Source organism: Myotis davidii, unplaced genomic scaffold (genome assembly GCF_000327345.1).
Source record: "Myotis davidii unplaced genomic scaffold, ASM32734v1 scaffold108, whole genome shotgun sequence".
In the NCBI taxonomy this organism is placed as follows: domain Eukaryota; kingdom Metazoa; phylum Chordata; class Mammalia; order Chiroptera; family Vespertilionidae; genus Myotis; species Myotis davidii.
In genome coordinates this window covers 502,371-530,267 of record NW_006299260.1, presented here as the reverse complement: position 1 = coordinate 530,267, position 27,897 = coordinate 502,371, and the positions used below count along the sequence as shown (strand labels likewise).

General features: G+C 38.4%; 3 protein-coding genes across 5 annotated transcripts in view; 2 read left to right on the top strand and 1 right to left on the bottom strand.

The window, feature by feature from the left end:
- Positions 1-2,401, top strand: part of CEP290 (centrosomal protein 290kDa) — a 124,622-nt gene extending 122,221 nt beyond the window's left edge. Inside the window, exons 53-54 of one of the 2 annotated variants that reach the window (XM_015571133.1) lie at positions 368-447; positions 1,849-2,401. In XM_015571133.1, the coding sequence (XP_015426619.1) occupies positions 368-447; positions 1,849-2,079 (311 nt within the window). In that variant the 3' untranslated portion in view covers positions 2,080-2,401. The remainder of the gene's footprint in view (positions 1-367; positions 448-1,848) is intronic. The other variant, XM_015571131.1, reaches the window with a different exon arrangement.
- Positions 2,402-2,834: 433 nt separating this feature from the next.
- LOC102754859 (chromosome unknown open reading frame, human C12orf29) lies at positions 2,835-16,348 on the bottom strand. 2 transcript variants are annotated; one of them, XM_006774733.2, is made up of 8 exons: positions 16,120-16,207; positions 15,576-15,847; positions 12,221-12,338; positions 9,423-9,518; positions 7,574-7,690; positions 5,789-5,986; positions 4,358-4,527; positions 2,835-3,067 (listed from the first exon to the last, which is right to left on the bottom strand). In XM_006774733.2, exons 2-8 carry the CDS (start codon positions 15,582-15,584, stop codon positions 2,879-2,881), a joined length of 897 nt encoding a protein of 298 aa, XP_006774796.1. In that variant the 5' UTR covers positions 15,585-15,847; positions 16,120-16,207; the 3' UTR covers positions 2,835-2,878. The 2 variants fall into 2 exon arrangements, with proteins under 2 accessions (XP_006774796.1, XP_006774795.1); XM_006774732.2 differs by lacking the exon at positions 15,576-15,847 and having other exon boundaries at positions 16,120-16,348.
- Positions 16,349-19,230: 2,882 nt separating this feature from the next.
- Positions 19,231-27,897, top strand: part of LOC102754584 (chromosome unknown open reading frame, human C12orf50) — a 31,298-nt gene continuing 22,631 nt past the window's right edge. The window contains exons 1-3 of the mRNA XM_006774731.1: positions 19,231-19,278; positions 21,939-22,058; positions 22,567-22,687. Of these exons, the coding sequence (XP_006774794.1) occupies positions 22,047-22,058; positions 22,567-22,687 (133 nt within the window). The 5' untranslated portion in view covers positions 19,231-19,278; positions 21,939-22,046. The remainder of the gene's footprint in view (positions 19,279-21,938; positions 22,059-22,566; positions 22,688-27,897) is intronic.

Sequence of the window (27,897 nt, the reverse complement as noted above, 5' to 3'; positions counted from 1 at the left end):
TATTTATTTTTCTCTGACTAGTTTCACTTAGCATAATACCCTCAATGTCCATCCATGTTATTGCAAATGGCAAGATTTCATTACTTTTTATTGCTAATGGAATACACACACACACACACACACACACACATACATATACATATACATACATGTATAAATTAGAGGCCCAGTCACAAAATTCGTGCATGGATAGGGTCTCTAGGCCTGGCTGGCGATCAGGGCTGATTGGGGCCTTTGACTGCTGGCCAGAGCCTTCCTTCATTCCGCGCCACCTCCTGGTGGTCAGAACATGTCATAGCGAGTGATCAAACACCCAAGGGGACACTTTGCATATTAGCCTCTTATATATATAGATTTTTTTTGGCAGATCATGGTCAACTAAAGGAAAAGATAAAGAATCTAGAGACACAGCTGAAGACTTCAGATCTAGAAAAGCAGCATTTGAAGGTAATATATCTAATTATAGTATTACTAAAGGCCAGGTGCATGAATTCGTGCACCAGTGTCCCTCAGCCTGGCCTGTGGGATTTGGCCCAAACTGACTCTCCGACATCCCCCAAGGGGTCCTAGATTGCAAGAGGGTGCAGGCCAGGCCAAGCGACCCCACCAGTGCACAATCAGAGCCGGGGAGGGACATGGGAGGTTGGCCAGCCAGGGAAGGACCATGGGAGGGCTTCAGGGCATGTCCAGCCCACCTCGGTCAGTCCTGATGGGCCAGACCCCAGTAGCAATCTAACCTACTGGTTGGGGCATCTGCCCCCTGGTGGTCAGTGCACATCATAGCGACTAGTTGACTGTCTGCCCCCTGGTGGTAAGTGCACATCATAGTGAGTGGTTGAAAGGCAATAACATCATTAGCATATTACACTTTGATTGGTTGAACGGACGACTGGATGACCTGACACTTAGCATGTTAGGCTTGCATTATATAGGATAAATGTTTTATGAAAACAGCTGCTGAAAAGTTTTATGGTCACCATTTTGAATTTTAAGTATGTATCATAAAAATTCCTGGGACTACATTTTATATTTGACCTTGACATTGCAAAGTCCATTATATTCAACTGTTAAAAAATATTTAAGAGCTACCAAAAAAACTGAGATAAAATAGGATTAAAGAATAAATTTATTTTTTAATTGTCACAAATATAGAGCTCATTTTAATATTTTTGGTCACATTGTGAACAGTGTCTTTTATTTCCTTTTGAAAATCTTTTCAGGAATAGTTCCCCTCCCTTAAAAAAGATATTTGCTATGCTTTATGTCTTTCAAGAATCTGTAAATAGAATAAAAGAACATGATATGAAAGTTCCCTAGTGATTATTGGCTATTCTAAAGCTCAAATTGCCTCTTCACCAGATGCATAGCTCTTAGCCAGGCAAGAAGCCCTAGAATTTCCCTGATCATAAATATATTTATAAGAAATTGACCATTATTCATTACAAATTACATATTTGTAAAGAAAATATAAATGAAGCCTAAGCTAAAGAATATTAACCAAAACAACATTAATGCTATGAATAGCCATGTCTTCTTGCTTGCCTCACTGAGTATCTGAGAGTATGCTTTTGGAGAAAGATGAAATCCCCCTCTAATTTAAGAGCTAATAAATTTTAGTCAAAGACTAGGACATAACTTAAATAACAGGCCATTTGATTTGGCATTTAACAAGTTAGTTACTTATACTGCACAATAAAATCTTATTAACAAAATCTTAATACTTCAATCTTTATATTTGCTATTCAGGTTACTTTGGTGCTCATGTTTATAATTAAATCTCTTTAGTTTAAACCTAAGGAGTGTATTATATACTATTGATGTCTTTTAAAGACAATATATTTCTATTAGGAGGAAATAAAAAAGCTGAAGAAAGAACTGGAAAATGTTGATCCGTCGTTTTTTGAAGAAATCGAAGATCTGAAGTATAACTACAAAGAAGAAGTGAAAAAAAATATTCTTTTAGAAGAGAAGTTAAAAAAACTTTCTGAACAATTTGGAGTTGAATTAACTAGTCCTGTTGCTGCTTCTGAACAGTTTGAAGACGAAGAGGGAAGTCCTGTCAATTTCCCTCCTTATTAAGGGCCAGCTATAATTACAGTTTTTATTTAACTATTTACAAGTCTCTGTACTACATGATATCCTTTCCAATACCCTGTACCTTTACCTGAATTTGAAATTTTAGTAAATAAAGTTGTATGAAATTTTTAACACATTAGAAAAGTATATATTTGAAGATTTTTTAAAGTTATGACTATCAAGTAGGCAATGAGCTATAGTGAACTTCTGTACATTCATGTTTTAAGTTTTTAAATATGAGAGTAACAATTTTAACTTTTAAAATTGGGGTTTTATATTCTTACCTATTTATATATGTGTCATGGTTCTTAAATTTTATATGTATTTATAACTTGAATATATATATCTGTGTGTATATATATGTATATATATATACATACATACATACACACACAATAGGGCTGAGCCATATGTCTTGTTAAATGTCAAGCAAGATTAAATTAAACTCAACTTAAAGTATTTAATTTTGAAAGTAAATGATCCAAAATTGTTGGTTTCCTTATTGTCTTTAAATTACTACTCAGTTATAGTGGACAGAATCCAACCCTTTGTACAAGCTGGGGAGCTTACTATTACTTACATTTTTAAATCCAGAGGTTAAAATTCATTTGCTGATTCTAAATAAGACTGACTAGACATTTCCAACTGGAAAATTCATTTCTTCAAATGCTAGAAGACTTATTTCTCCATTAGTCACTGAACAATAAATAGGAACCTTGAGATATTTTCACCTTTTACACATGGCAGAATATTCAAGATTCAAGATAACACAATAAAGCTAGTTTTTAATTACATTTCCAGTCTATTCATCAAGTATTATATCTTTGAGCCTACTAAATTTCTGATGATCTATTTTTGTAAAATGATTAAATAGACACTTAGTATCAAAAGCATAGTCACGTTTGTTCAAGTTCATGTTAATAATAACAGGTTTTGAATTCATATAAGTATCTGGAATTGGCCAGCATAAACCAAGATGATGGCGATGGACCTAGAAAGAGAAAGGAAGGTATTAGCTTTAACCTGCATTTTCTTCATTACTTAAAAATATTTATTTTGTGTGCCTACCATCTTCCAGGCACTATTTAAAGCTCCACTTTATCTTACCCTTTATTTTTTTCATAGCTGCTTCTCCCCCTGACATATTACATATCTGTTTATTATCTATCTGCCCCATTAAAATGTGAGCTTCATGAAGGCAGACATTGTTCAGCTGGACTTCGTATTTCTAGTACCTGGAAACATGCCAGGAACATAAATGAGGGGCTCCAAAAAACTTAATAATAGAGTCTGTTAATAAGTTCAGAAGCTGACCAACTGTGGGTAGGGAGATAGTCTAACCAAAGGGACTATCATGTGACAGAAATTGTGTATATTTTCTCTGTAATTATTTAAGTATGGTTAGAACATATACAATGTGGATATGTTTGGGAATGGGGGTGAAGGCAGTTCCAGAAAGTTGAGTAGGGGCCAGATCATGAAAAATCTTAATGTCATTAAACAGTTTTATGCAGGAAGTAACATTCTCATTTATTTATAAAGAATGAACAGGACAGGAATAACACTGAGAATTAATGTTTAAGAGGGTGATATAACAACTCAAATTATGAATCTGGGCTTAAATCCAAATTAACAACTAATTGGTTGGAGAGAAAGATACAGATTCAATAGATCAGAGTCCTTAAGAACTGATAATTGTATGTATGAAGTAATGGAGAGTGGGGTTAAAAAATGTATCTTAAGTTTTGGGCTTCAGTGGAGTCAGGGGGTTGATATAACTAGGTCCAGTTTTGAACATGAATTTTAAGAACCTGTGAGAAATCAAATAGTCAAGTCCAGGAGACAGACAGAAAAGGCACAAAGTATAAGATAATTCATTCTGTATATATTAACTGACCCTTGGCACTTTCTAACCAACAAACTCTATAACCAAGTAAGTTTGGGAAATGCTGGATTAAACAGGATTAAATGCTGTCATTAAAGCATGTCTCAGAGCACTAAAATGCAACATGAATTTCCGAGAAAGGAATATGTTGTATGCAGGGTTTTCCAGACACTTCTATCACTTTAGTTCTGAAGCACATCTAGAACAACCGATGCCCCACAGAACAAGTACACTGGAAAACACTATCATATAAGAATGGTGGCATGTGAGATGAACAAATTAAATTTCATGAGTGCACCATCGGAATTACTGCAATTGGTAGAAAGCGTTTCAGTGCCACTTCTACTTTGAGGAATATAAGAGGACATAATTCCACAAGCTGTTTTCTGCCATTACCTTGATTAAACAGCCATCATTGCAATGCCATACTATTCCTTCAATTTTACCCTCTCTGCAACCTTCAAACCAGGACAACAGATCACTGTGCTTCAAGGTAGGTAGATTTCTTATTTGAAATGCTCCATGTGGTATAAGAAGATGTAATGGATGCTTCTTGCTTCCTAACCCTAAATGATAAAATCTTGCCATTAGCTGTACAAAGGTTTCAAGAAGAATGAGAACATTTACCTTTCCAAATAAAAAAGCCTTTTAAAATATCTAAGAACAGATTTACCAACAAGTTTAGTTGGTTTCCTTGCAGAGAGATATGCTACAAGCACTTTCACTCAAAAGTGGCACTATATCCCATTAAATTTAAATTCTACCTTTGTGTTCTTTATATCAGGAGTCTACAGACTATGACCTGTGGGCAAAATCTAGCCAGATGCCTGTTTTTTTATAAATAATGTTAATGGAACACAACCATACCTATTCATTTAAGTACTATCTATGGCCTGTTTCAGAGGTATGGCCCATAAAACCTAAATCTTTCCTATCTGGCCTTTTATAAAATGCCCTGCTCTAGGCTCTACATCATTTGCCACATTCAACTATTATTCAGTGTTTGCCAAACAGCCATGCCAAATTACTTTCTTAGCTTCTTTCTGCCAATCAGTCTGCTTCTGATCTTTATATAGGATTTTGCCATTCAAGTTGCACTGTTCTTGGGTCTGTCTTCATCCATCCCCCTGTCAACAATGTACTCCACAGTGCCCTTGGGACTTTTACTCAACTCATCATTCACTGCCAATTCTTTATTCACTTTATACTCAGGTATTAATTAATGCTACACTAATTACCTAGTCATGAAAAGCATACCATGATTTTCATTCAGCTCAGCTCACCTAAATTTTAAAAAGCAATGAAAAGTTACACTTGAGGAATTACCTTTTATACATAGTTTTATAATGTTGATATAGGAAAGAACAAGAGGCTAGACATCATTTTGTACTAATAAAACTATTAGGTAAATTTCTCCATGGACATAAAATAAATAGCTATTATCCTAGGCCAGTGGTCGGCAAACTCGTTAGTCAACAGAGCCAAGTATCAACAGTACAACGATTGAAATTTCTCTTGACAGCCAAATTTTTTAAACTTAATATAGGTAGCTACATTGTTATTAATTTTATTAGCGTACTCCTAAGGCTTAGGAAGAGCCACACTCAAGGGGCCAAACAGCTGCATGTGGCTCACTCCTAAGGCTTAGGAAGAGCCACACTCAAGGGGCCAAACAGCTGCATGTGGCTCGAGAGCTACAGTTTGCCGACCACGGGTCTAGGCTACTTAAGTTTATTAGTAATTTCTCTCTGTGTGTAAGTTGAACCTAGGTTCTCCTTATAAATGAATTACTATAACAACAACTGAACAGAAAAAGGCTTTACTCACCATATGGGTTTCCATTAATATTCGTTCCTATAAGCTCCAGCGTCTGTTCTAAAAGGTCTGACAGTGGCACTGCAGTTATTTCCAAAAGACCAGAATCATCGGGATGATGCTTCAGTACCAGGGCTATTTCAAATTCATAATTAACTACAGAGGAATGCCAGCAATACTGCTTGTTGTTTTTCTCCACTGGTACCCACCCTATCATTTCAAGACAAAAAGTGGGGTTTTTTGGCATTGTCTTTCTCTGCATTGAGACAAGGTAATTTTTATTTTTGTTGTAAATTTTCCGTATTTTCTGGATATTGTATTATAGAGTCACTTTTAAATTCAGTAGAAATAACAGTTTTACTACTTTTTAAATCATAATAATTTTTTAAATTATAAGGTTTCATTTTGATTCTGTTGAGAAATTAACTTGATTATTCACTATAGAGCACTCAGCATTTTTACTAATAAACTTTTCAATAAGAATTGAGCACCATTTTAAGACAGAATTAAAATCCTTTTTTAAAATTAAGTTTTCTCTCTACCTTCTCTCATTTCAGGGACAACAGACATATGCACTTAACTGTTGTACAATTTATTATACTGTCTCCATTATTTACTAAAAAATGTTTGATTCACACTTATTGACTTACTACTTTTCCCATCCTAACTTCAGTTGCTATAATTCCTCATTGTGCCTGCTATGACATACACCATGTGGCCATCATATCTGTGGCTGTCGTTACCCAAGGTTACTATAATAACCTTTTTCTTGGTATCCTAGTCTCCAGGAAACCACCCCCCCTCCATTTTTATCTTAGTTCCATTAAAAAAAAATGTAAATTTATAATCTTCATGACAAACTTCAAATTCCTTTAGAAGGAATACAAACCTTTTAAGATCTGAGCCCATTCCACATCTCCAGCCTCACATTTTAAAATTGACTCAAATGTCATACACTCAAACATTCCAGCCAAAATAAAGTGTTAATAAAATTTCCAAAAGACTCCAGGAGAGTTGGCCCCTTCCTTTTAGCTAACGTTCTGGTTCTTAAGCTTCAGTACAGATGTCACTCCCCTTACTAGTAAACCTCCTCTAGCCACCACACATTGGAATATGAATTCTTCCTCTTTCTCCAACTGTAACCTGTATACCTTTTCCTTTTGATTCTTAAATCATACTGTTGTTGATGGATTTCCCCTCATGTCTACAAGATCTTTGAGGATCAGGGTTCTGATCCTCATTTTCTATTACCAGAACCTAAGAGTACTTTGCACCTTACAGGTACTCGAGATGTTACTGTTAGCCTGAACCTTAATCTGGCGTATCTTTCTACTCAGCACACTTCTGCAAAAATGTTCCCTTCTCTAGTAAAACTATTTGTGGGATATTTATTTTCACCTCCCTTAATTAAAATAGTCTTCTAGGACCTTTGCAAAAAATATAGACATTATTATCCCCAATTAAAAAAAATAAAGGCTTAATATCTCATTTCAGAAAAGATCAATTATATCATCTACCCTGACAACTTCAGGGCTATTTCCACTCAACATTTTATTTTCAAAGACTACAGGTGGTAAACTGTCCATCTTAGGATTCTAATCCTGAGAGGAGATTCTCTATATGAAACATCTTTGGTATAACTTACTTAACATAAATTAGACTCAAATTTTGTGCTGAACAGATAAATACTATGAAAAAACAGATTAAAGTTAGATTCCATAATTTCTGATCAAATGGATCTTTTGTTCTTTACACTAGTAAACACAAAACTGCATTTTAGGAGAGATTTCATGATACCAGGAATGTGTCCATTTTCATCAGGCATCGGATTTCCATTTAATTGTTCAATTTCCTTTGCTGGTATCCAGCACTCTGGAACAGGTTTGAAGTCCTCCTCGACATTCCAAAAAAATTCTAAAAGAATCAGATAATCTTATATGTGGCAGTACTTTTAAAAATATAAAATGGCGCAAAATTTGAAGTGGGACTAGCTAATAAACCCCATAATATCAGGTATCATATAATTTTTCTCCATTCATTATCACCACAATCTGACTATACTTCTCAGGGTTAGGGTACTAACACTTCTGCTGTACAATTTTGGATACACCACCATTTGCAGATACAGGATTAACAGTCTAACTCAGTGGTTCTCAACCTTCCTGATGCCGCAACCCTTTAATACAGTTCCTCATGTTGTGGTGACCCCCAATTTCATTGTTACAAATTGAACATAATTAAAGCATAGTGATTAATCACAAAACAATATGTAATTTTATATGTGTTTTCCGATGGTCTTAGGCAACCCCTGTGAAAGGATCGTTCGACCCCCAAAGGGGTCGCAACCCACAGGTTGAGAACCGCTGATCTAACTAAAGTAACCAATGTTCCTGTAGTGTAGATTTATGATGAATTTTTAATGCACTATGAGTACATATATAGGTAGGTTATATATATGAGTGAGTAGATATGCAGTGATGAGTACCTATCAACATATATTTAGAGGCATTTTAATTTAATAATTACAAATATTAATAATCCTTTTGAGATTTTTTCCTGATTTATAAAATTACATGGTTGTCTCTTAGGCAGACAAAAACAAAATGTATTTCTCATTATAATATATACTAGGGGCCGGTGCACGAAATTCGTGCACTGGGTGTGTGTGGGGAGGAGTGTCCCTCAGCCCAGCCTGCCCCCTCTCACATACTGGGCGCTCTCAGGTGTTGACCCCCATCACCCTCCAATCGCAGGATCGGCCCCTTGTCCAGGCCTAACACCTCTGACAGAGGGTGATGAGGGTCAACTCCTCTGACAGAGGCGTCAGGCCTGGGCAGGGGACCCCCAGACCCCTCCGATTGCTGGCTCCGCCCCCCGCCCAGGCCTGATGCCTCGGCCAGAGGAGTTGACCCTCATCATCCTCCGATCGCCGATCACCGGATTGGCCCCTGAGGCTTCCGGCAGAGGTGTCAGGCCTGGGCAGGGGACCCGCAGCTGCAGTGGCCCCACGATCGCGGGCTCCGCTTTAGGCCCAGGCAAGGGACCTGTAGCTCCCGGGACTGCCAGCTTCGACCGTACCCAGCTCCCATCACTGGCTCCACTCCTCCTTCCTGCTATCACTGGCCAGGGTGGCAAAGGCGCCCGATTCTCTGATCATGGCTGGGGGGCAGAGCCTGTGCCCTGCCCCCTGGCTCTTAGCTCCCCCCTGGGTTTCCGATCACTGTCAGTGGCAGGGGGCTTCTTCCTGCTTTCCCTTTTTCTCCCTGCATTGTGCCTACATATGCAAATTAACCGCCATCTTAGTTGGCAGTTAATTTGCATATCGCTCTGATTAGCCAATGAAAAGGGTAGCGGCTGTACGCCAATTACCATGTTTCTCTTTTATTAGTGCAGATAGTAATTTTTGTGTTTTAATAAAATTGACTTATGATAATGAAGAGTCACAGAAATGTTAGAAAGACATTTAAAAATACTTTTCCAGGAAATTCTTTTACATAGGACAATATTTAATTCTAATTTTCTTTTTCCCCCAAAGTACTTAAATTGTATATAAGGCTTCAATGTATAGAAACAACACAGCAAAAAATAACTCACACATTTCAGCTAATTAAATCATGAAAGGCTGAAGAAAAAAAGACCTACTAACCTTTTGAGTTCTGTTTCGAATGTAGAAAATTTTTAAACCTTTTTTCAGCTAGTTTGTTAGGTTTTCTATCTAATCGAGCCCACAGATATGGCTGACCTAAAGAAATAATAAAAGGAAAAGAAAAATATTAGGAGGGAAACTTACCTTCAAAGAAATTTCAGAATAAAATTTTCAATAAATAGTAGGGTCACCTTCTCCAAGAGAAGCAACCCTAGAAGACAAACTGAAATAAGCAGACCAGACAGACACATCCTACCTAGCAAAACCTGATATTGTAAGAAGACTCAAGTTTTGGTTAAAGAATGATGGGAAAGTCCAGCAGGCATGGCTCCATGGTTGGACGGCGACCTATGAACCAGGAGGTCACGGTGGATTCCCGGTCAGGACACATGCCCTGGTAGTGGGCTAGATCCCCAGGGTGTGGCGTGCAAGAAGCGGCTGATCAGTGATTCTCTCTCATCATTGATGTTCCCATCTCTCTCTCCCTCTCCCTTCCTCTCTGAAATCAATAAGAATATATTTAAAAAAAAATAATGATGGGGATGAGATAAAAAGTAAGTATGTGACCCTTTTATAAGGCCATATTTTATTATAACTATCATTTGTGAGAAACTGAAGCTACCTCTATACTAAATAGAAATATGACAGGGAGACTAATGAGTTGCACCTGGTCTCGGTGAGACTCCTGGAGGACTCTGCTACTGAGGCTGCTTAGTTAGCAGGATGATGCTTTTGTGACCAGCAAAACACAGAAATCCCCAGCTGGGACTCTATTTTGGATTCCCTGTTTTAAAGTTGTTCCCTGTACACATCAGGGATTCCTGATTTGAGAGAGTGTGTCCTGATGGAGCCTGGGGTAGATGGGTGGGGATGGGGAGATGGGCGGGGGGGGGACAACAGTTTTCACCTGACCTCTCCTGACCCTTTGCTATAAGAAGGTTTGGGTTGTGAGGCACATCCTTACTTTTAATTTTTAATACCCTTGCTATATTATGGACCCTCCACCTGTAATAAACTATGAGCTGTAAGCACTGTCATTACTAAGTTTTCTTTAGCAAACCTTATTCAACTGCTACCATTATACATAATCCCACATAATGATGCACAGTGAAGTTTCTTAATATTAATAGAGAAGAACTTGATTAAAATTATATTGTCATTTCTGGTTGAATGGACCTTTGTTCTTTTTACTAGTAAACACACAAAAAAGTTGTTCTTTAAGATCATTTCTATAAAAACAAACAAACAGAAAATAACAAGTATTGGTGAGGATGTGGAAAAATCGGAAATGTGCAGTTGGTAGGAATATAATTGGTGCAATTTCTATGGAAAACAGTATGAAAGTTCCTCAAAAAAATTAGAAATAGAATTATATGATTTAACAATTCCACTTCTGGATATTTACACAACAGAACTGGAAGCAGGGTCTGAAAAAGATATTTTTTACACCATGTTCACAGCAGCATTGTTCATAAGAGCCAAAAGATGGAAGCTGCCCAAGTGTACATTGATGGATGAGTGGATGGATGTGGTATATACATATAATGGGATACTATCCAGTCGTAAAAAAGGAAATTCTGACATATACTATAAAACACAGGTGAACTTCAAGGTGTTATGCTAAGTGAAATAAGTCAGTTACAAAAAAGACAAAAAACTGTACGATTCCAGTATTTGTACTGGAGGTATCCACAGTAGTCAAAATCATACAAAATAGAATGTTGGTTGGCAAGGACTGGAAGGAAAGGAAATGGTGAGATGTTTAATGGGTACAAATTTTCAGTTCTGGAAAATGATAAGAGTTCTGGTGAAAATAGTAGCACAAGGCAAACTGTATACACCACTGAAGTGTATACTTGAAAATGGTTAAGGTGGTAAAATTTTATGTTATGTGTATTTTACCATAATTAACAAAAACATTTCAGAAGGGATTTCCTGATACCAGAAATATAATCAATTTTCATTTAACTGTCCTATCTCTCTTGCTTGAATTGAGAGGTAATTTTACCATCCAAAAGAAATTTAAAAAATATTTCTCTTTCAATTTGAATTTCTACTTTTTTCCAAGTACATTAAAATAAAATAAATCAGAGACATTGTCAATATTAGTGAAAACAATGAATCAGCACTGGGATCAGCTGTAAGGTCAGACAAACCTAGGTTCTATTACCAGTTCATCCATTCATTAATTATATGGTACTAGAGGCCCGATGCATGAAATTCGTGCGGGGCAGTGGGAATCCCTCAGACTGGCCTGCACCCTCTCGCAATCCGGGACCCTTTGGGGGATGTCCAACTGCTGGTTTAGGCCCGATCAGTTCTAAACTGGCAGTCGGACATCCCTCTCACAATCTGGGACCCCTTGCTCCTAACTGCCCGCCTGCTCGCTCCTTACCGCTTGGTTCACAGCTCCTTAGCGCTGCTATGGAGGCGGGAGAGATTCCTGCCACTACTGCTGCGCTCGCCAGCCGTGAGCCCAGCTTCTGGCTGAGCGGCGCTCCCGCTGTGGGAGTGCACTGACCACCGGGGACAGTTCCTGCATTGAGCATCTGCCACCTGGTGGTCAGTGCCCATCATAGCGACTGGTCATTCTGGCCATTCATTCCACCATAAGGGTCGCTGGGCTTTTATATATATAGATTGGATAAATTACTTAAGTTCTCTGAGCCTCAGTTTTCATACCTGTGAAATGGAGAGCTTATTGTATAAATTAGAGATAATATGTATAAAGCAATTATCAAACTGGATGGCCCTTAGTGAGTATTAAGTAATAAATATTTGTAGAAGTTTTATTTTACCTTTGTAAGTAGTAACATAACAACATGTTCCATCCACTTTTTCTGTTGGAATTGCACTGTATATATCTGCATCTAATGCCTTGTGACTTACAGTTTCAGTTGCCAAAACTTTAAATGTCTTAAAAAAGAGAGAGAAAAAACTGGTTTAACAGACAGCATCTACACCCTCATACATAGTCTCACCTGGACTGTCCTTATAATTTCACTGGTTCTAAGGAGCAGTCTGTTTATCCTTAAGACAATTTAAAAATATTTTGTTCATGAGGTTCTTAGGAATCATTCCCTCCTTTCTGATATCACAGCAATACGTTTTTCTTTTTTTGGTTAATAAAACCAAAGGATATTTTTTCCCAGTGCTTTTTAGAGCAAGTGAAAGGGAGGGAGGAAGGGAAGGGGAGAAAGAGAGAAGCATCAATTGGTTGTCTCCCATACCCATCTGACCCTGGCTGAGATGGAATCTGCAAGCCAGGTAAGTGCCCTTGACTGGGAATCGAACCAAAGACCCTTTGGTGTGCAGGCCAACGCTCTAACCAAGGAATCACACCAGTCTGGGCAATACCTGGCCTCCCACACAGATTATTAATTGCTCACATTTCTTTATCCACCATGATGAGCTTGACACCAGGAACTATGTCCTATGCAGGGCTGCATCCTTAGCAAAGATGTTCAGTATGTTCAATCGCTTGACAATTACAGTGGGGTCTTGACTTACGATTGTCCTGACTAACAAGTTTTTCGAGACACGAGCTGTCTCTAGGCCGATTTTTTGCTGAGTTGCGAGCTAAAATTCGGGTTATGAGCCAGCTTCAGATACCCCACCGCTAGTTGGTGCAGCGAATGTCACATCAGCCCAGCATCATATGTCTCACCTGTTCACAATTGATTTGACATACGAGTAATTTGAGTTACGAGCTCCGTCACAGCACAAATTAAACTCGTAAGTCAAGGCCCCACTGTATTTGCTAAATACCTCCTGAGGGCTAAGTATTGTTTTTGGCCCTGGGAAATATAGAGGTGAATAAAAAAGTACCTGTCTTTGGTGGAACTTCATTTTAAGGAGGGAGACAATAGTAATAAAATGCAAAACACAATGCTAGGTCTGATTAAGTGCTAAAGAGAAAAACAAGCAGGGGACCTTTCAGCGTTATTAGGAGTAAACTGCACATTTATGACTTTTCTACTATCAGGAAGACTAGCCAAGAGCATCAAGAATGGAGGAAAAAAACTGTTTCTAGGGTTCCTACCAACTCTTCATGTGTCATTTTTCATTTGAGAAAGGTTTATGCCACTGTTTCAGTCTAAATTATTTGATGTAACATTCATCTTACATAATGTGAAAAAACACTGCACAATGTAAACACTGCATTCATGTGTGACAGACATCAATTTGTTGTTCCACCCATCTATGCTTTCATTGGTTGGTTCTTGTATGTGCATATGTGCTCTGACAGGGGAATCAAACCTGCATCTCTGGTGTAAGATACTCTAACCAACTAAGAAGCTACCTGGCCAGGGCCTGATTCAGTTCTCTTAAGATAAAAGTAAATGGGGAGTTTATTACTAACTTATGACATAAGTATCAGAGGATATCAATCTAACCTCTGGTGGTAGAGCCGAAGTCTGGTCCAGTAGTGTGCATTTATGTCTACCTTTATCAAAGATCCTACAGAAGAGATCACTGTGCCGGTGGAGCTCTTGATTACAAGATCCCTTCCATAATACAGTACCTACCACTGTAGACATCTCCGAAGGACAAATAGGATAAAAAGGGGTACACAAAGCTCTCCTTCTTTACTGCCATTAAAGACTGTAAACTAACTAGAAAAACAAGGCATGTGTGGGTAAGAACTAAGTCAGTAGAGTGATCCCCTACAATTTGGGGGTAGGGTTAATGTCACAGAGAAGATATGATTCAAAAAATTAAAAATTCTGGAGGTTATCTCAGTAGAGTACACAGCAAAACTAGAGACAGAATTGTGCCTGGAGTTCTCGCAGGATAAAATATAAACTTTGCTAGAACAGAGACTTCACTTTAAGTGATTTGAGAGTAGACTGACTGGGCCGGATGAACAGGAAGCCTTGAATTATAGTTAAGGATTTGTATACTATGCTGTAATTAATACTATAAGCAATACTATAAACTACTCTTAATTGCAGACGGAAGAAGAAGGGGCTCATTTTTCCTGGTGGAGGAAACTCTCACAAACTACACTCCCCGTCCCACCTACCAAGCTGAGAATCACAGCTTGAATGAACCATTATTCAGGATGACAATGTTTCGCATAGATTGGGTTTTTTAGGAGTTAAAAAATAAAAGCTTGACAACCCCTGCTACAGACATTTAGTAGTAATGGTGAGGTTTGAACTAGAAAAAAAGCGTAATGATGATCATTCCTGGGGCAAGAACAATTAGGTAGTTCATAATACGTACACATATTAAGACTATTAACAAGTGATGACAGTGGAAAGCAGACTAGAAAGAGAGGTTATACGTAAAAAGCAGCAAGGTAAATGGAAAACTGGCACGAAATGACTCCAGGGTTCATTCTTCAGTTCAACAGATGTTTATCCAGTGCCCACCATGGGACCGGAAATAACATGGCAGTGTCGGTCTCAAAGGTCCTTTAGTCTGGAACACAAGAAGGCCGGTGAGCATAATGTCAGGGGGCTGGCTGGCGGTCCATGAGCAGGCAGCGCCCAACTGATACCTGGGGGTTCTGCTATCAAGGCTCTGCTATACACTACGAGATCCTCATACAGATGAAGCATGGCAGCAACCATCTCGGGTAAAAACTGCTGTTAAATATTTTAACCCTGCTGTTCTGGCTTCTGTAATTATTCGCTTGCTAAAATAATAGAAAAGTTATTTTGATTTTCTGAACTTATATAAGTTATGTCATTTGACTGAATACTCCATTGATTGTGGTTTTAATGCCCCATTGATTGTAGTCTTACTGGTCTTTCAAAACACATTCCTCTGCACCTGGAGGCCAGGACAGCACAATTACTCTAAATGGCCTCAGTGGCTCCAGATAATGCGTTTCCGTTGACTCGGTGGTCCCAAGACCTGAAACTAGAATTAATCTTTGTGGATAATTAACTTGCTCAATCCAAGCTTCTGTAACAAACTGCTTTTTGCAAACCAGGTTCCTCATTCCAAACCTAGAGATGTAATCGATACCTTTGTGACATTTGCCTATATAATAAGTCTGATGTTGCGGCCAAGGGGGCACTGCGAGATTTGGAGCTGCTTCTCCCTCGCAGTCGCCGGCTTTATTGATTGATCAATGACTCATTGATTTGACACTGCGCCCTGTGCGTCACTGGTGGGGGCATTACAACACAGGTTACTCACCGGATACATCAGTATTTACTAAAAACGCTCTAGGTGTCAAACTCGGTGCTGAGAGAATAGCAAACCTTGAGATGGGAACCCCAAACTGGAATTAAGTAGGTAACTGCTGGGACAAGAGTCTGATCTTTAGTGACCAAACTAGGCTGGTTCGACCCGGTAAAACAAAGTAAGTCTTCTAAAAACGCCACGCAGTCACCATCCTCTTGAAAAGAGGTAAGGCTTGCACTGCGGTGATTATGTAAAACACTGGAGTTTTCCCCGAAAGTAGTAACCTGCGAAGGAAGGAGTATGATTAAGATGTGGGGTTCCCATTCACACGCGGGCGCAAGTGTGAATCGCCTGATCAGAAAAATTCCCTTGCAGAGTCCCCCCCTTGCAACACAGAAGGTACAAAGACCTGGAGCTAGGACCCCACACCTCCCCAGGGAAACGTGCAGGAAGACGCCAGCCCACAGGGCGGCTCCACTGCGTCCGAGCGCCCTCCCGCTCCCGGGGCAGAAACGCAGCCGCGCCGCGGGGAGAAGCGCGCCGCCGCCCCCGCTACCTGATGCTCCCTTTTGGTGGAGGGCTCCTCTTTCACCTCCGTCACAAACACGCACGGCATTTTCCGCTGCACGGAGCCCAGGCGCCTCATGGCGGGCACGACGCGCAATGCGAGTGGAAAGCGTGCCTCGGAACAGCGACGGGTCCCCGCGGGGAGAGGCGGCAGCAATCGCGCTCAGGCCACACACTCCTCACGCCCAGGCGCAGCGGCGGCGGCCGTGACCACCTACTGAGCGTGGGGCGGGGACGTGCGCCGGAAGCGTACCTGGGCGCGGTGCCTTCTGGGAGTTGTAGTGCTGGAGCCGAAACACCGCCCCCTCCTCTCCCAAGTGTTTTTCCCCGGGTTCTTGAAAAAACAAAGGTCCGTTTGTGGGATGTGTGTACTTAACTACACAAAGTAACCGACGATATTTATGATAATTAAATAACATCAAGTTTATAAGTAACGAATCATTTCAATGGCGATTTAACACCGTTCTGATGAAACCTACTTGCCTGTTCTCTTTAATAAGCTCCTGGGGGAAGCACTGTAGAAGATTAGAAATATCCAGAGACATCTCAAAGCCGAACGAAAACTGATTTCCCAGTAAGAACGTTAAAAAATGCTATAATTAAAACGCCTGGGGCAAAATAAATAATTACCATTTGGATTACCCCTCGATTTGAACCGTAATGTGGTCAGAATTGGTTCTGATGTTCTTTACGGAGTGCAAACCCAAACCACAGGAATACCTGCAAGCAGATTTCAATCTCCACATTTTTTTAATGGGAATCTCGTTTATCTTATGAGCTCCAACGGAGTCCAAATGGCTTGAGTCGTTGTAGCCAGTCAACTGCAGAACTGAAAACAGCTTGGACTATTTCTCAAAAGAACAGTGAGGATTGGGTGGGGGCTTCACCTGATGCCGGCTGCAAGAACTTGGGACCAGAGCCTTCTTAGCATTTTATAGTCAAGAATTAGTGACATTTTTGTTCCTCCAAAGGAATCCTGGAAAGCAGCTTCCTTCATAAGTCTCAAGGGGACAACAAATAACCCTCACAACTATCAACTGTCATTTCCCAAACTGCCACAGAATCTTCTAGGTCCTACAGTCTATCATTTTTTTGAGAAAGGATTATCTTAAAACACATTCCACTTGCTTTTTTAATACCAATAAAGCTAACCCATTCCTCAAGAAAGCACTCTTTATCTCCAGGCAAAGCCTGTTGCAGAAAGGGGTGTCAAGTCAGGAGACTGTCATCCAGGCTTGGAAACTGGACTCCCACTCTGATGGGCGGTAGCTAGCAGCTTTGCCTGATTCTCAGGAGCCTGAAGAGCCATCAGGGATTACTACCTGCCCCCACACATTAAAGTGGTGTTACTGGATTACAAACCGGAAGAAAGACTTTCTTCTGTGACTGATGTGCTAGTGTTCTAACATGCACCTATCATGAAAGACACAATTTGAGTCTACCTTGACCAACACAAAATATTTACGGAATTTTTGGGCCTACCCCCAGCTGCAGAGGCAAATTTCTCATCACTTCATTACTAGGAGTAAAAATCCTCATTGATATGGTCATAGTTTTCCCTTGAAGATGAGGATGAATTTAATAATAGGAAAAAAGTGAATAAGGAAAAGAAAAGAAAAAAGAAAGAAAGAAGAAAGAAAAGTTAAAAAGATAGAGATTAGAGTTCCAGGCATTTTAAAGACTACCAAAATGTACGGGTCTATTTGCTGTTCTTTGCAATGACAATTTTTTTTTTTAATTCCACGTTTTGGCTTTTGCTGTGTTCAATGGAATATAGTTGTTCACAACAAACTTCAAGAGGTAAAAACATTATTTTAGCCTTTCCCAGGTGTAAAACAGATTTTTCACAATGGCTTTAATCAGGGTGTTACATGTAATCATGCAATAATGGCGTTTGGTAACAGTAATTGCAAATAGTCCAATGCAGCTAAAACTTGTTAAGTGGAGAAGGAGTTTATCTGGAGGTAAAGACCACTTAAATATATTTATTAGGGGTGTTTTCCCCAGTAACTTATGTGCCTAAAATGGATACTTTTTTGTAGAGTTAGTAGGGCAAAGTAAAAGGCAAGATATTAGATTTTTCCATAAATCTTTGCTAATATATTTAAGGGTTCAGCCAAATATTTATTCTCTACTTCATAACTTACTTTGAATACTGCCCAGTTCTTTTTTATTATACTCTCTCACTTAAAGTTATAGGCAACCAATTCTCTCCTAAATATTAGGTTCTTGTTTTATTTCCTAGATTTTTAGTCCACAGTATTATATTCAACAAGTTCATACTAAGTTGATCTGTTTTACTTAGACAATGGGAATCCATGTCGATCTATTACATTTCCAAATGTGTGCATTTCAATTTAAAAGTACATTTTAATCTAGTGTAATCTGTCATTTCTATGGCATCTTCTAAGTCACCTACTCTGAATATTTATGTTCATTTCTGCTAGGTTCTAGTACTTTTAGTAAAGATAATAACATGAAGAAACTCTCCACTGCGGATTGAAATGTCTCATTCTACAATCAAAGTATATCACGTGGCTTTCCACACAGTCTCAAAATTTGCACGTGCTCTGGACCCTTTCTACTTTAGGAAGAAGCGCTTTCTCCTTTTATGATGGATGAGCAATAAATGGACTATAGCTACAAGATGAATAAGTAATCCAATTTATTTTCAGAATCCTATTAAAATATTGCAATCGGAATGATTTTTTTTTTCAAAATCAGTGGATAGTAGTGAGTATATATTTTAATAATTTATTATCTTAGAATATAGATAATATATTTACCTATCTAAAACTTCAGTTTTGTTTTCAAACCATATGTAGAAATAAGGTTTAGGAAAATAGCCATTTACTTTGAAATAATACTTTTGAGATATACAATTATGAGCTAGTTTATGTTCATATTCAATCAGAACATTGAAAGAAAATATACTATTTTATTTTTACTAGCTGTTTTGGTTAATATACAAGAATTGAGTAAGAGAAATACTGCATGGTATTCAGTAAGGCAAACTAACCTACAGTTATAGGTGAGGTCATTTATGATGACCAAACAATGGATTTGATAACAGTGAGGAAAATTCTGGAAGTTTGAGTTTGTGTGCTTACTAGCAACCACTTTCAACATTTCTGCAAAGCTAGAGAAGGTATCTTCTAATTTAAATTTCTTTAAGAAGTATCTATTGTGTAATATACTGTCAACAGGAGGTCAGTTTTAAAGGAATAATACTGATAGCCTGAAAGACTGTGGAAAAGAAATTATTTTTCCCCTTACACACTGATAGTTCTTATATTTGTATTTCTGCAATTTTTATATTAAAAAACATTGGATTAGCAGCAAGAAAGTTGCAAATGGCAGAAGTTGGGAATGACTGCTATTTCTTTTTTAATTCCACATGCATAAAGGTAAATATACAATTTATAGTACTTCACATGTTAAAGATTTCTAGAATGAAGGAAGATGTGGCAATAATTTGTATTGCTGAATCAAAATTTACTATTTTTATGTAAAATATTTTATGTATTTAAAATCTGAAGTAAAAAATTATCATGTATTATTGATATAGTGAATTTCTCTGAGGAAATCTGTGATAATTTAAAATATTCGTTTAAACTGCCCTTATAAATGCCAGTTACATGCCAATGGCTCTTTTCATCTTGATGTGGCACTTTGCCTATATTATTGTTCTTTGAAATATCAAATTTCTAATATGGAAACATAATATGACACATCATAGTGTTTTGGTTAATGTGGTTTCAGTCATATAAATTCAAATAAATTCAGGTCATTATCAAACTTAGTTTAATAAATCAAATTGATTCCTTATTTGAAATTCATTAACACAAGTAATGAATTTTCCCCTGTCAAAAATCTAAGTAACAACAAACATTTTATATCATGGAAAAAGGAAAAGAAGTAATATAAACAAATTAGCCAGATATTAATTAGGTTTATAAAGTTAATTGGGGGAAAATATGTAAGAGATTAGGATTAATGGATAACAATGAAACCAAATAAATGTAGAAACTCAATGTTTGGAGCTTTATGTTCATGCCAGAATGAACCCAGTGAAAGGCATGATGTATCTAGTTTAAGGTGTTTTATCTCTGCTAGGAAACCTGAATATAATCAACCTCTTTGTTAGAATTAGATTCACTTCTAGTGCCTGTTACCTTATGGCTAAAAATCTATAATAATAAAAGGGTAATATGCTAATTAGACCAGACGTCTTCCAGATGTCCTTCCTGACGAAGCCAGGGCTGGAAGGAAGCCAGCCTGGGTTCTGGGTGCCTGTGGGGGCCCGAGGGAAGGCAGCCCAGGTCTTGGGTACCGGAGAGAAGCCAGTGCCAGCAGCCAGGGGAAGGAAGGCCTACTCTTGCATGAGTTCTCATGCATCGGGCCTCTAGTAATAATATAATTTATGTTCTATATGGGCAGAGAGTTTTGTCTGTTTCACAATATTTCTCCAAGTACTTAGCACAGTGATTGATGTGATAGTAAGTTCTCAATCAATCAATAAAATGATAGCAACCACAATACAGCATCTCACATAACCTTTAAAACAATCTGTGAGGAAGTCATATTATCCTTTTCACACATGAGGAAACTGAAGCACAAAAAGATGAATAATGCATTGACCATGATTATCAACAAGTAATGGAGCCAACAGTTCAAATACTGACTTATCTAGACTCTCTGCACAGTATTGTACTATGAGATCCACAGATCCACTTTTAAAAGGGTAGGAGCCCAGCCCTGATTCCAACACTGTGGCTCAGTGGTTGAGCATCCACCTATGAACCAGGAGGTCACAGTTCAATTTCCTGCCAGGACACATGTCTGGGTTGTGAACTTGATATCCAGTAGGGGGTGTGCAGGAGGCAGGCAACAAATGATTCCTCTCATCATTGATGTTTCTATCTCTCTCTCCTTCTCCCTTCCTCTCTGAAATAAAAAATATATATATAGTTTTTCTTAAAAAAGGGAGTAGAGAGTGAAGACCAGAGTAAAAGGGTGGTCAAAGATAAGAAACAATCATGAAATATGTGTCAAAATAGAGAAGAACTTAATGGAATACTTTTATTGTAAGTTATCTATCTCTCTGCCTAAAATAAATTCCTTACAGTTTTTTTTTTCACTATGGATCTATGTATAAAAGACAAAGAATAAAAAAATGTATAATAGTCCCTTAAAATAATCCACATCAGCTTTTATTAGTATAAAAAAGTATTGGTATGTACATGTATTGGCACAATTGTTTGATCTGTGTAAAACGAGGGCATAAAGCATATTTAATGTACCATAATGTAATGATTACTTAAAATTCCATAACAATTTAATATGTAAGCTCCATTCACTTTCCTTATATAAACACATTTAACAGTATCTTCATAGACTGAGAAAACATTATATAATAAAAAGGTTGAGTAATAGAGGGCATCTCCGTAAGTAGAATATGGCTGGAGAGTCTATGAAAACACACTCTGGCTTTCTTCATTACGCTGTGATCAAAAGTATCACTGGTCTCATATTTATTCTGAGTGAGCCATATGGATTCAATGATAATAAAAGAATAGTGTTTAATCGCCGACTCGTGACATGATGTGTTATTGAATTAGGTTATATTGTCAATCTCTCACTAAAAAATAGACTAATTTGTCATATTTTAAATTGATGGCCTTATATTTGTAGTATTTTTTAAATTATAATTTGATCTCATATTTTCTTTAATTAGCAGCCTACTGTTGTTGAACACTAACGCTAATATATTGAGTTTTCTACACTGTTTACTTTTTTTTCTTTCAGGGTTCCCAGTGCCGATTCCGACACTGTGAAAAAGCCCTTGGCAGTGACACTGTGTGCTCATTATGGAGAGAGGGAAAATGTCTAAGTCCACTTTGCAGATTTAGACACATGGAAATGCAGGTAGAATTACTCAGCATCATTGTTTGTTAAAAAGATTTCCCTTCAATAATATTTATACTCTTATAAATCAATAGAAAATACATATTTTTCCACTACTTGATTTTAGGCATTTTGCACTTTGCTCAATTTAAAATCATAGAAAAATGGGGGAGTATGTTTTAGGAATATTCTTTGCATCTTTTATTTTTTTAAAATATATTTTTATTGATTTCAGAGAGGAAGGGAGAGGGAGAGAGATAGAACATCAATGATGAGAGAGAATCATTCATCGGCTGCGACCAAGAATTGAACCATGACCTCCTGGTTCATAGGTCCACGCTCAGCCACTGAGCCATGCCAGTTGGGCCCCATTGCATGTTTTAAAGAGCAGAGCTTAAAAACACTGAAAGCCAGGAAACACACACAGTCCTATATCAGTCATTGCAATAGTTTTTCTTATATTGTATTGTAGCTCATGGTATTTTTTATGACATCTGATCATTACATTTCTCCACCTTTTTTTGTTTAGCAAAACTGCAGTATTTCATGTTTCTGGGAAACTCAACCTCTTGGCTGTGTGAAGATCAGTTGTATCTTTTATCACAGCAAACCTCGAAATATCAATGGATTGTTTTTGCCACCAAGTAGCAGTGAGTATATGTTTTGAATAACATAAACATATCATACTATAATCTGGTTTTAGAGTAGCAGCAGAGAATAACACATTAAGTAAAGTATGACAATTTGAGTAATGTGGTTTAATAGCCAATGGATGATTTGGGAGGATTCTATCAAGAATCATGAGATGAAGTTAGAATGAGTCATCAAGTAGCTAACACGATAAAGGAAGTGAACAAAGCAAGTTAAACTTTCTGTGACTGTGTATCTAAAGCGGATTTTATTCATCTGAAAAATAAGATGACTACTGACCCCACTAGGTAGAAGGAAACGGTGTCTCTGCAAGCATCACACAACTGGAGTCAAGCTCAGAGGTCATAGCCTCACCCGCTGTCCCTTCGAATGTGTAGGAACCTCTGACAGGTAGGGAGAGCAAGGACATGCTCTGTTTTGCACACTTCTGCTTCCAGAAGAGCAGCTATAATTGTGGTTCTTTCTAAGACTTCAGTGGTAGAGGAAATGCTGCAAAACCGGTAGCACAATTTAATCCAACCAAATGATACTGAGGTTCTATTATGTGGTGAACCTTGCTCTACTTTCAGGGGGTGGGGAAGATTCAGAAGACGCCAGGCCCTAAAACAGTGAATGGCAAGAACCTTGCTTAAGACATTGGCGGTGGCAGGTTTCCCTGATGTTGTTCTCTTGCTGTGACCATGACATTCTCCTGATGGAATAGTTCTAAAAATAAGCCTACAGGGTATCAGTCCTTGTGATGTGAAAATTTGGCTTCAGATAATCCTTGGCAAATGGATAACAAGAAATTAAGTCTCCCTGTTATAGTCTTCTGGAAAATTCTCATAATTTTCATCATACATGTAATAGCTTGACCAGTGTTTCTCTTACTAAACTGTAAACATTACAAGGATGGGGATCATAACTAGTTCCCTTACCAATGCTTTGCACATTATCTAGAGCACAGATGCCCAGTAAAACTGGATGTATAGATAGATAGACGGATGGGGGATGGATGGATCACTGCTGAAAGGTAATCTACTGGGATGGTAGTTTTGCATCTACAAAGTGATTGGCCCCATTTTTGTCAGTTTGTCTAGGGGGAAAAAGCACTTCTGTGTTTTTCCTTCACTCTTACCCTACTGGCATACTCACAACACTTCTAACAGCAGACGGGTGTTTGCCCCACCTACAACAAACAATTCTCTGTGACATTAGCTGAGTATCCTACAATTCAATTTTATTTTGATGATAATCAGAATTAGCAAAGACCCCAAACACAGGTCTTAATGAGCTAACTTTATTTTAACTTTGTTTTTCTTTAAATATATTTTTTATTTAAAGAGAAGAAGGAAGAGGAAGAGAGAGATAGAAACATCAGTGATGAGAGAAAATCATTGATCGGCTGCCTCTTGCATGTCCCCTACTGGGGATCCAGCCAGCAACTGGGGCATGTGCCCTGACCGAAATCGAACTGTGACCTCCTGGTTCATAGGTCGATGTTCAACCACTGACCCATACTGGCCCAGAGAGTACCCCCAACTTTAGATATCAATTGCAAGTAGTAGACCCTAGGTTACCCACAACTAACTTAGCTACAACTTGGAGGCTCCCATGATTTCACTCCTTGAATTGAATCACTTGCTAGAATAGCTCACAGAACTCAGAACTCCTACTTACATTACCAGTTTATTATATAATGAGAGGCCCAGTGCACAAAATTCGTGCATGGGTGGGGGGTTTTCTCAGCCCGGCCTGCACCCTCTTGCAATCCGGGACCGCTGGCTCCTAACTGCTCACCTGCCTGATCACCCCTAACCACCTCTGCCTCAGCCCCACACCCGGGCGAGTGGCTTCAGCTTTGCTTCTCCTGGGCTGCAGCTGCAGGTGCTAGCCCCAGGGACAGTGGGTGGGCGGCTTCTCCCAGGCCTGGCTTTGTCAGGAAGGACGTCCAGTCTAATAAGCATATTACCCTTTTATTAGTATAGATAGAGGATATTATAAAGGATACAGATAAACAGCTAGGTGGAGAGATACATAAGGCAAGGTCTGAAAAGGCGGGAGCACAGGAACATCTGTTCCTGTGGGGTTGGGGTATGCCACTTTCCTGGTACGTGGACATGTTCACCAACCTTAAAGCTCTGAATTCTGTACTTTGGGGATTTCTTAAGGAAGCTTAAATGACTCTACTTGATCTAGTGCTCTGTTACCTCTATGAATTTATCTCCCCCAACTCTTCTACTTGCTCACTCTGCTCCAACCACCCTAGCTTCCTTGCTTTTTTCTAGGGCATGTTAGCATGCTCCTGCTTTAGGGTCTTTGCATGAAATCCTCTTCTATCAATATCTTTATGGTTAATTCCTTTACCTCTTCAAAGCCTTAGTCAAATATAACCGTTTAATAGGTGTATTCTGGACACTCTTTTTGAAATGTAATTAGCCTTCTAACTTCTTCCCTATACATTTCCAATCTTCCTGGCCTTGCTGTACTTTATTTTTGCCATATTCCTTATAATTTTTTTCAGATACAATATAGTATACCTGTTTTCTATGTCTAATGTTTGTTGTCTGACTCCTCCCTTTAGAATGAATGTTCCTTAAGAGCCAACATCTTCCTTTGGTTCACTGATGAATCCCAAGCACCTACTATAGGAACTTCGAATTACCTATCACATACTGGCCAATTGTTCCCTAGAAAGTTCTGAACAGTATGTACAGAGGTGGGCAAAAGTAGGTTTACAGTTGTGGGTTTGCAAAACATAGAGTTTATTCTTGTATTATTATTTATACATTTTTCTATCATGCATTTGTGTTACAGCTGTAAAACTACTGTTGCCCATCTCTGTATTTGTGTTAGGCAGCCAGCTATTTTCCCTCTGTCGCAACACATTCCTATGCTCCAGGAAAGCAGGTTCAATTCCTAGACTGTAGGAAAACGACCAAGCCAGTAGAATTATGTACTGAATGACCATATCATCAGTTCATTTTGGAAATATTTCAATACCTCAAAAATTATAGTTTGATCTTTTGTAGACCTAATATTTCCTATAGTATTTCCAGGAGCACCTATTCACCAAGGTCCATGTTAATCAAAACTGAGACCATATATCTTCTGACCTCAAAGATTACTTTATAAAACTGTACATTTGTTGAAATCTACCTTTTTATGTTTTAGTAAATGCATGTGATTGATAAATTTAGGGTAGGATTATGACAACAATAATAAAGTATCGATTCACATTGCATAGCTCAATTTATGTTTAATTTTGTCAGGTTAAAATAGGATAAAATTTAGACATTTAAATGTGTAACTTGTGATAATTTCTAAGGCCTCTGGCCAATGAATTAAGACTCATCATGTGGTCCATACTAAGTGGGTGGGTTGGAGCCCCAGCAATGCTATCTAAGCCACCAGCTGTGCTCTTGCAGAAGGAGGTGTTTGCCAAAAGCAATTTTTCATTCGTTGATTTGCTGTTGTATGCTGTCTTTAAACACCAACTGCAATTGTCAAGAGTTCTGCATTTTTTTTTTGAGTTCTGCATTTTTTTGTTTAAAAGTATAAAACTGCCTGTCAGTCTTTTTGCAATTTAAACTTTAACCTGCTAGCAAATTAAAAAAAGTTTGGAACGCTTTTGAAAGACACTTCATTTAAATGTTGCTAAACCAGGCATTTAAAAAAGAGGCCTAATCCCTCTGGTTATCGTCTACAAGTTTAAAAGAAAATAGCAGCTAAACCAAATGATAGTGCTAAGAAAACATAAATCAGCTGATATTTGCTATAATTATGAAAAGTAGGTAGGTATTTCTGAGTACAGTTTGTATTTTCTTTGCAAGTATGGTAGGTACTTTTTATCTCTTCCATGACATATGTTAGAGGTTAGTGTACTCAGAATAACTGTTCCCCTTAATGAACTTTCCAAATTTTGCTAGGGGATAGTTTGTTCAAAACACAGTAGCTGACACATTAGAGCAATTATTCATCTCCTTGGTTAATTGCCATGTTATTCTATCATGAACAACTGAATGAGCTATTTGATACTCATTTATTCTAAGTCAGTGTCTTAGAGAGATGCCTTGGCCAACTATATGGCCACTTTATTTTTTTTTTAAATGTTTTTATTGATTTTAGAGAGGAAGGAAGAGGGGGAGAAAGATAGTAAGTGAAATAAGCCAGTCAGAGGAAGACAAATATCACATGATCTCAATTATATGTGGAATCTAATGAACATGATGAATGGAAAAGCAAAATAGCTCCAGAAACAAAAGATGTATGGAACAGGCTGACAGATCTCAGAGGGAAGAGGGATATGGGAGACTGGAAGAGATTAACCAAAAAACATATATGAATACATGCACAGCCCATGGACATAGTCAATAGTATGATGAAGGCCTGGGGTGGAACAAGGGTTGGGTGGAGGAGGCAAATGGGGGAAGTTGGGGGGCATCTGTAATACTTTCAGTAATCTACACTAATAAAAGAGAAACATGCAAATTGATGTCACTCTGCTACGCCCACCAGCCAATCAGGATGAGTATGCAAATTAACCCAACAAAATGGTGGTTAATTTGCATATGCAGGCACGGAGCAAAGACTGAAGATGACTGAAGACTGAAGATGACTGAAGACTGAAGAGGCTTGGCTTCTCCACTGCAGCTGGAGCAGAGAAGCCAAGCCGCACTGCGGCAGCTGGACCAAAGACCTGGGACCCAGGTGCCTGAGGAAATTTGGTGCCGGCCACCAGGGGAAGGAAGGCCTATTGCGTGAATCTTTGTGCAGCGGGCCAATTTTATTAGTGTCAATTATTAGTAATAATAATTGACACTAATAAAAGACAAACATGGAAATTGACTGTACTTTTGCTATGCCTTAAGCCATGCCCACCAGCCAATCAGAGTGACTATATGCAAATTAACCCAACCAAAATGGCGGCCGGCAGACACGGAGCTGGAGCAAGCAGGAGGCTTGGTTGCTCCAGTGATGGAGGAAGCCAAGCTTCCCGCCTGCCACAGCAGGCTCTGAGCTTCACTCAAGGCAACAAAGTTTCAATTATAGAAGGTAAATAAATCCCAGAATTTAAAAAAAAGTACCAAGCAATTAACCTGAATTCATCTATTTCATATTTCTTTTTTAAAAAAATTAAATCTTTATTGTTCAGATTATTACATTTGTTCCTCTTTTTTCCCCCCATACCTCCCCTCCTCCCAGTTCCCGCCCCACCCTCCACCCTCAC